The sequence below is a fragment of the Hemitrygon akajei genome, chromosome 2 (genome assembly GCF_048418815.1).
Source record: "Hemitrygon akajei chromosome 2, sHemAka1.3, whole genome shotgun sequence".
In the NCBI taxonomy this organism is placed as follows: domain Eukaryota; kingdom Metazoa; phylum Chordata; class Chondrichthyes; order Myliobatiformes; family Dasyatidae; genus Hemitrygon; species Hemitrygon akajei.
Genome location: NC_133125.1, coordinates 24889404 through 24898371, shown reverse-complemented (window position 1 = coordinate 24898371; position 8968 = coordinate 24889404). Strand labels below are relative to the sequence as shown.

At 42.4% G+C, this 8968-nt stretch overlaps 1 protein-coding gene across 1 annotated transcript; it reads left to right on the top strand.

Moving 5' to 3' along the window:
* Positions 1 to 232: 232 nt before the first annotated feature.
* fem1c (fem-1 homolog c) lies at positions 233 to 8131 on the top strand. The gene is made up of 2 exons (XM_073068784.1): positions 233 to 1165; positions 5420 to 8131. Exons 1-2 carry the CDS (start codon positions 622 to 624, stop codon positions 6727 to 6729), a joined length of 1854 nt encoding a protein of 617 aa, XP_072924885.1. The 5' UTR covers positions 233 to 621; the 3' UTR covers positions 6730 to 8131.
* The last annotated feature ends 837 nt before the right edge of the window (positions 8132 to 8968 follow it).

Sequence of the window (8968 nt, the reverse complement as noted above, 5' to 3'; positions counted from 1 at the left end):
AGAGTCGAGGTTGCAGGCCGAGATTTCATCAGGACAAAGTTTTTGAGAAGTTTGGTCAGAATCGATGCGGTCTTTGTCTCGGAGCGGTACGCTAGGTGGAGCTCAATGTCATCACTTTCCTGCCCAAGGCGTTCAAGGACTTTTCCGCCAGCGCTCCGCCCCCCTTTCTGATTGGCTCCTGAACACCATGGAAACCGGATCTCTCCCCGTCATTAATGAGCCGCGTTCGCCGGGTTTACGGTGGGGGCCTCAGTCATTGGTCGCATAGCCTTTCAATCAGGCAGCGGTTCAACTTCCGCTCATAAAGTTCGCGCGACGGGCTCGGCGTTCGCCTCTGTCGGTTGGGAACCCAGTTTGCGCCGTGAAAAGCGTCCCGGACGGGCTCGGCGGTAGGTGCTGAGGGGGGATTACACAAAACGAATCAAAATCAGCTCGTACCCGCCTTTTCTGAGCCGCCGAGGAGCCACCATGAGCCGGCCGACGGGGAGAGTGTGAGAAGTGAAACTCGAGGAAAAAGTTGGGCGAGTGAGGCGCCGGCCGGAGCCGGAGGAAGGCGGAGGTTGAGGCGGGCGCTCGCTCGGAGGCCAGGCCGAGGCTCGGCAGCAGAGCGGAGCGGTCACCATGGACTTCAAGACGGCGGTGTTCAACGCGGCCCGCGACGGCAAGCTGCGGCTGTTGCAGAAGCTGCTGACGGCCAAGAGCCCCGACGAGGTGTCGGTGCTGGCGGCCGAGAAGACCAACGGCGCCACCGCGCTCTTGATGGCGGCCCGCTACGGCCACCTGGACGTGGTGGTGTACCTGCTGGAGGAGTGCGGCGCCGACGTGGAGCTCGGCGGCTCCGTCAACTTCGACGGCGAGACGATCGAAGGGGCGCCGCCGCTCTGGGCCGCCTCGGCCGCCGGCCACTTGCCGGTGGTGAAGTCGCTGCTGGAGCACGGCGCGTCGGTCAACAACACCACCCTGACCAACTCGACGCCGCTCAGGGCCGCCTGCTTCGATGGCCACCTGGACATCGTCAAGTACCTGATCGAACATCACGCCGACATGGAGGTGGCGAACCGGCACGGACACACCTGCCTCATGATCTCCTGCTATAAGGGCCACCGCGACATCGCCAAGTACCTGCTGGAGAAAGGGGCTGATGTCAATAGGAAAAGTGTCAAAGGTACCGACGAGAAAGAAGGGCCGTAGCCCTACCCTCCCCCTCCCCTTTCTCTCCCAAATCCCTCTCCCCTCCCACTGCGGCCCTATCTCCATCTGCCGCCCATACAAGGAATGCTGTTCGTGCCGAGTCTTTGCACGTTTTGCACTGTTTCTCTAAGCACAAGGGGGTAACGAAACTACGTAAAGTGGGATTTTCCGCTTGTGGTCGAAATTTAAAAAAAAATCACATTTATTTTTTTTCTCTCGTCTCGCCGTTTATCGAATGTTCCAACGATTACTCAAGGAACCGCAAATGTTTAAGGTTTAAATTGTCGTCTTGAAAAGTAGTAGGTCACTTCAGTTCCATATTTGGTTTGTGTTTTTGTAGCTTAGGTTGCCTTCCCATAAGTAGATTTCAAAAATATTAAATTGCTGAGATCTTCAGCTCTTTTTATTTAGGAATTTCCAATGTCTCGAGATTTTCCAGTTAGTTTTTAATACTTGAGTAGTACTTCATAGGTTGGTAACGTAATTATGGCTGAATGTTTGCTATCTTTCCTATTATTTTAGGTTCCCACATTTGTCTTTTAGCCTTCATCTTGGAAGACTAAAAGAACCACTGTAGTGTATACAGATATTACATTGCTGATGGAAGAAATGTTTTCCATACCCCCCACCCCAATAAAAAGTTGGAATACCAGTGAATCAGGAAAGTGGAATGTCAAACCTCTTGTATTTAAAACCTCACAATATTGTTTTGTCTCATCTTCCATGGCAGGAGCTTGGACTTAACTAGGAGCAGTTTCTCTGCTTGGTATGACAGTTTATAGACAAACAATGGTTCATTATAGACTTTGTATTAAAATCCTCCAGTGCTTGAACAGTGTGATTTGTAAATGTTGTTGTGCAAATTTTCAGAATTGTTGCTCTAGGCAAAGTTTCTGTCACCACATGTAGTTCCTTTGGGGGGGGGGGCACTTGATTTGGGTTTAAATCACAGGTTTTGAATTGGGGTATGAGTATCACAAAGTGAACGTCTGTAGCACACCTTCTTTAATGGAGAGTCTTTTCCTCTAAGTGCCAAATGTAGATAACTCCAGATACTTTAATCTACGCAACTTCCACTTTCAGAGTAGGGCTTAAGAAAGCTGTGTGAAACTTCCTGTGAAAGTTGTATTCAAATATTTGTTCAAGCCTCTGTGGAAATGCTTGTCTCAAAGTCTTTTAATTACACAGGTACAGGTAATGTTGGTTACATTTATGAGAAAGTATCAACTATTAATTCTGTTGCTCTTCCATGAAAAGTGATTAAGCCCCATGAAGTAAGAATACCCAAGGTTTGATTGCTCTCTGTTGTGGCATTAAACTTGGTATGAGCAGTACAAATGGGTGTAGGGATTTCTGTATGTTATAAACGTTGTTTATACTGTAGCAGATATTTCTCTCCAAATGTGATATCCCCACTGAGGCCATCGCAGTAAATAGGATTTGAAATCTAATGTAGTTAAAAAGCCATTTGAATTAATCAGTTAAATCAATCTGTTTAATTTGCCTTTTGGCAGTTGTACATTAAAAAAAGGCTCTGTGCATTAGAATTCAAAAACTTGCCAAAACTACTACATTTATTCTGTTGGCAACTTAATTTGAGATGTGAAGTCTTTGCTCAGAAGATGGAGGAAAGGATAACTTGGTGGAATGAGTACATAGAATGTAGAGCATGACAGCACTGTATAAGCCTTTTGGCCCATGATGTACTGACCTTTAAACCTACTTGGATCAATCTAACCCTTTCCTCCCACATACTCCTCTATTTTTCTTTCATTCATCTAAATCTCTTAAATGTCCATAATGTATCTGCCTTTACCACTATCACTGGAATGTTCCATGTAATTACCACTTTGTGTGTGTGTGTCTTCTAACTCTTGCATGCCCCACCCGTATATTCTGCCAGTCTCCTTAAAATAGACTGGTCCCATTGCTACCCTGGGGAAAAGGAGCTAGCTGTCCACCTATCTATGACTCTTGAACACCTGTACCTCATTAAGGCATGCTTTCTATTCCAGTCAGATTTCTGATAAATTTCCTAAAGCTTCCACATCCTTGTACTGAGGTGACCAGAACTGAACGCAATGTTCCAAGTGTGGTCTAATCAGAGTTTTACAGAGCTGTAAAACCTTGTGGTTCTTGAACTCATTTGCCCAACTAATGAAGCCCAACACACTATATGTCTTCTTAACCACCTTATAAACTTTGTGGAATCTATGGGCATGTACTCCAAGACTCCCTGTTCTTTCACACTGTTAAGACTCCTGCCACTGACTTTGTACTCTGCCTTCAAGTGTGACCTTCCAAGCTGCAGCATTTCATTTTTCCAGATTGGATTCCATCTGTTACTTCTCAGCCCAGCTGTACATCTGACAGTCTTCTACACTGTCCACGACGCCACCAACCAAGACATCTGCAAACTTATAACCCACTTTTTCACTTCCTCATCTGCAAGTCATTTATAAAGAGAGCAAAGAGCAGGGGCACAGAAGAGATCCCTGTGGAACACCACTAGTCAGATCTCCAGGCAGAATACACTCTCAGCTACCACCCTCTGCCTTCTGTGGGTTAGACATGTTGGGATTTGACAATATGCTAAAGGTATGCACTTACTATGGATGGCATCTGTTAGTCTCGTGAGACCATTGATCTGTGCGTGGTAAGTTTTTCCACCGATGTCCAAGGGAAGGGCAAGGGCCGATGCAGCTTGGCACCAGTGACGTCGCAGGAGTTGCCAGAGCGAGGTTGAAAGTAACGTTGGACTGTCTTAGGGACTCCAGCTCTGGACTTGTCCTCAGGATTTACTCCCGAAGTTTTTCCCATAAGTGGGTATGGCCACAAGGCAGTGGAGGTTTGAGATCGGAGTTTTCCCTCTCTTAGACGGACTGCCTTCCTAGGCTGATGAGCTCCATCTACCCGAAACACTGGTTTTAAGGTACTAGGACCCACCTTTGCCCCTTCTCCTCTCAGTAGAAACGGTTCTGCCAGGCTTAGAGGCTAAGCCACACCAGAAGGCCAGGAGTTGGACTTGGTTGTCAGAAGCTATTTGAGGCGCATGCCATGAGGAGCACTTTTAGGTAGTGGGAGCTTGTCCCCACTACCACTCCTCAGCTTGACAATCTTGGAACCAACATTTACTATATAATGATAGAAACAAATAAAATAGACTCATAGTCAAGACATATATTGAGGTAATTGGATTATAATCATAAGCACCAATGAAATGCATGCAACTCTAAAGCCCTGACTTAAAATCAAAGCATTTTTTCACTGATTCAGTAGAAAAGACAATTTATATTTTGGAATTTCAGTTCAGCTGTGAGATTTGTGTACAAGCTTTGCTATCCATTTCTTTGCAGTCATGGGCATGCAACAAAAATTCATTATTGACAACTTAGGTGGCTGAAGTAGCATTCTGTATTAATACTGGGGGGGGTGGAGAGACATTGAATTTTAGGATCCTATGAATGTTTAGCAACATTTTTATAAAATCTTTCTAATTAATTTAGTTAACTTGTTTAGATATTTTTCATGTCTTCCAAAAAAGTAAACTTAGTTCCTTGTTGAGATTGTGCAACTTGCTACCATGTGGAATGTTTGGAAGAATGAATATGGAAGTGTTGAGAAATCAGGAGAAGATGAATGGAAAAGCTTTAAGGGGGAAGTGGTAGGAAAGGTAGAGCCTTGAATCAAGCTTAATCTGCTGGAGGCCACGTTGTTTGTTTCTATAATTTTTATAAAATCAACAGCATTGTGGTCTTACACAAGGATATCTGCAGATGCTGGAAATTCAAGCAACACACAAAATGCTGGTGGAACACAGCAGGCCAGGCAGCATAGGGAGAAGCACTGTCAACATTTTGGGCCGAGACCCTTCATCCTGGCAAAGCGTCTTGGCCCGAAACGTTGACAGTGCTTCTTCCTATAGATGCTGCCTGGCCTGCTGCGTTCCACCAGCATTTTGGGAGCATTGTGGTCTTTATTTTTCCTCTGTATACAAGGTTCATCAACTCTGTGTGCTGAAATGAATTATATTAACCCTTGGGTTGATGTACTTGATTGTTTGCATTTGTTAAAATCCAGGTGCAAGGTGGCTCTCACTGATTTTAAAATGCTATATTCTTCAATTCTGTTTCAAATAGAAGGTGTTATTTTCAATCTCCATTTTTATATTTGCATGTTAACAGCAAAATCCAGTGAATTTGACTTATATTTTTCTTTTTTTTAAAAGGGAATACAGCTTTGCATGACTGTGCTGAGTCTGGGAGCCTGGAGATCATGAAGATGTTGCTTAAATATGAAGCCAGAATGGAGAAGGATGGTTATGGGATGACTCCGCTGCTTTCTGCTAGTGTAACTGGTCATACCAACATTGTGGACTTTCTAACCCAGCACCCGCAAACAAGTAAAACTGAACGCATTGATGCCCTGGAGCTACTAGGAGCCACATTTGTCGACAAGAAGAGAGATTTGTTAGGAGCAATGAAATACTGGAAGAAAGCCATGGACATGCGATACAGTGATGGGGCTAATATCCTTGCTAAGCCAGAGCCACAGCAGTTGATAATGGCTTATGATTATGCCAAAGAAGTGATGTCAGTAGAAGAACTGGAAGCATTGATTGCTGATCCAGATGAGATGAGAATGCAGGCATTGTTAATCAGAGAAAGGATACTGGGTCCTTCACATCCAGATACATCTTACTACATAAGATACAGAGGTGCTGTTTATGCTGATTCTGGCAATTTTGAGCGGTGTATCAACTTGTGGAAGTATGCATTGGATATGCAACAGAATAATCTCGATCCTCTGAGTCCAATGACAGCAAGCAGTTTGCTGTCTTTCGCTGAGCTTTTTTCTTTTATGCTGCAAGACCGGACAAAAGGAGTCTTGGGAACCTCGGTATCTTTTAATGATTTGATGGGGATATTGAGCAAAAGTGTCTTTGAAATAGACAGAGCCATGAAGCAGGAGCAAGCCCTGTCTGACTTGACCCAGTTGAGCAAAGCCCTGTCAATAATCTTGCATCTAATCTGTTTGTTAGAGAAGGTGAAATGTACCTCTGAACAAGAATATCTCAAGCGGCAGACTATCTACAGATTTCTAAAACTGAACTCTCGAGGAAAGACTGGGTTTTCACCCCTTCATCTGGCTGTTGATAAAGATACTACTTCTGTAGGTCGTTATCCCGTTTGTAAGTTTCCATCTCTGCAGGTGACTGCCATGTTGCTGGAGTGTGGAGCAGATTTCAATGCAAGAGACTTTGAAAACAACAGTCCACTGCACATTGCAGCACGTAACAATCACCCAGAAATCATGAATCTTCTCATTAAAGCAGGTGCACACTTCGACACCACAAATTGCCATAAGCAGACAGCCTGTGATTTACTGAATGAGAAGGAAATGGGGAAAAACTTGATCCAGCCAATCAACCACACAACTTTGCAATGTCTTGCTGCCCGTGCCATTGTAAAATACCGATTAGTTTATGAAGGACAGATTCCAGAAAAACTAGAGGCTTTCATTTTACTTCACAGATGATTCACACAATATTTGGAAATCTGTAAATATTTGTAAGAAATTAGTCATGTGCTTTAGTTCATCTGTATGCTAAAGGATGTTGAATGGATTCAGCAGCTTTTAGTGAATTATGGCTGCATGTTATTTTTGCTGCCTTGGTCACCTTGCACCCAGTTCATGCACAGTGATAATGCATGTATGGAAAGTATATTGTATCTGTTCATCAGTATTTTAATAGATGAAAATGTATGCTGCTTTGCTTTTGGTTATACTTTGGATTGATTAGTTTGCAGTTTTAACAAACTCTAAACTTTGTTATACTAGTGGAATTGTACTTTCAACCTGTCTATAAGTATCTCTACTGGTGTGTTATGCAATGTTCAGTTTCTTAAAACAAAATCAGGTATGTCATTTTGTTTTGATACTGCATATTGTGGACCATTTTGTTCTGCACACTGTCACAGCTAGCTTTAACATTGTTAATACCTTAAGTGCTTTTAAGTTTCCAGTGGAGTGACTTGGAGAAAGGACTGCTCTGTTAACACACCACTATGCAGAACCTGGAACTTGATTGGATGTTGGATATATTTCTCATGCTCGTAGTGTGTATTCACTTAGTTTAAAAAGTTTTTTATTAAATCAAACTGCTTAAGGCATTTCAGACACTTTGCTGTTGGAAGTACCTAGGGGCTCTTTGTATATAAATAGGGCTTTCACCCTTAAATTGCTGCATTTGACTTCTTAAAATGTCTATTATCAGGGGGGTTATAAGCTGCCATCAAAGGAGTCTACAACTCAAGTTAATGCATCCCCATCTTAAGATCCAGTTCTTTTGATGGCTTTTTATGGGAAGCTTAAAATTTATTTACTTTATTTTGAAGTCAGCCTGCCTCCCGTGGGGTATTTATAATTGCCACCTCTGCATCAGAAATTTGTCTGATAAACAGCATCCACTTTACTGTCAAACAGGAAGGATTACTTTTTTGAAAGTTGTTGGATTCAGGTAGTCACTGTATTTCTGCACTTTACTGATAGAAATAAGAATGGCACATTGGCCACGTATGTCTTAAAAGAAGCATTCACAATAAAATGCAAAACTCTGCACTTGCGTATGCTAGTGTCAAATTGTTCAGCCAGCTGATGTCTGGGGGTGCAGAGATTTAAAGTATTGCTGTTTTGATTTACTAGTAGCATCATTTAATCTATAGATGTCTTGAACACAACTGGAATTCATATACTTGTATTGACTAACAGTAAGATATTCAGTACAAGTGGGGGAAAATTGTGTACATTTGTTGATTTCAGCGCTTTAGTTTATGTGAAGCTTCCCTAAACTAAGGACGGGTATTGGCACTCTGGAGCTCTGAGTTCTTCACTTATCTCAGCTCTGTGCTGAAATAAACTATATGTAATTCAAACATAATTCATAAATGTTACTTTATTTTTCTCCATAATTTGCTTTGGTTGAATGCATTATCTTTATCATTTTCTGTGGTCACTAACCTCGACCCTTTTTTTCAAACCAAGCCCTGTGTTGGGTACACCTTTGGCATTTTATTGAATTTTCTACAGATGCATCGATTACTATTCTTAAGATTAGCTTCTAACATTATTAATGATCAAACTCCTATTTGAAACAGATGACTGTGAGAAGAGTCTTGGCAACTATCATTGTCAAAACTATTGGTTTTGTGTGGCTTTATGGGGTATTCAGTATTGAGTCCTTTTCATTAAGGGACTTGTTTGTGGGTTGTGTTGACTTTCGAGCTTATCACTTTTGTAATGCTTCTGTATGACCTTGCTGATCTATATTGTCTTAATCTTGTTTAATTTTGCTGTACTTTTGCACGTTAACTTCCTCCCAGACTTGCAAAATTCCTCTGAAAGCAACATTGTTTTAACTGTCATCTTCTATGCACTTTTTTCTTCATGGTTTTTAGCAGTGCCTTGGGATATCAAGGTCTTGGTTCTGAAACCAATTCTTGCATGCTTTCACATCAGAATTTGTAAGTATAGTAGATAGAAAATTTTGCTACAAGGTTGTATTTATTACAATGCACTTGCACCTTACACCTTAAAGACATACTTTTCCATTGAAACACATTTACAAAACTGTTGCCCAAGTGTTTTTGCTCAATTTACAACTAAAACTGCATAATACGTGCTAAATTATTAGTATTTATATTTGTCAAGCTGCTACCTGTAAGTGTATGTTTTTCCCCTGACTGGGGTTCCTCTGGGTGCTTTGCTTTCCTCCCAC

What these genes read in the sequence shown, in the direction of transcription:
- fem1c (XM_073068784.1), top strand. Translation starts at nt 622, where the DNA reads ATGGACTTCAAGACGGCGGTGTTCAACGCGGCCCGCGACGGCAAGCTG. An exon ending in CAATAGGAAAAGTGTCAAAG is followed by an intron (nt 1,166 to 5,419) that starts GTACCGACGAGA and finishes TTTTTTTAAAAG; the next exon opens with GGAATACAGCTTTGCATGAC.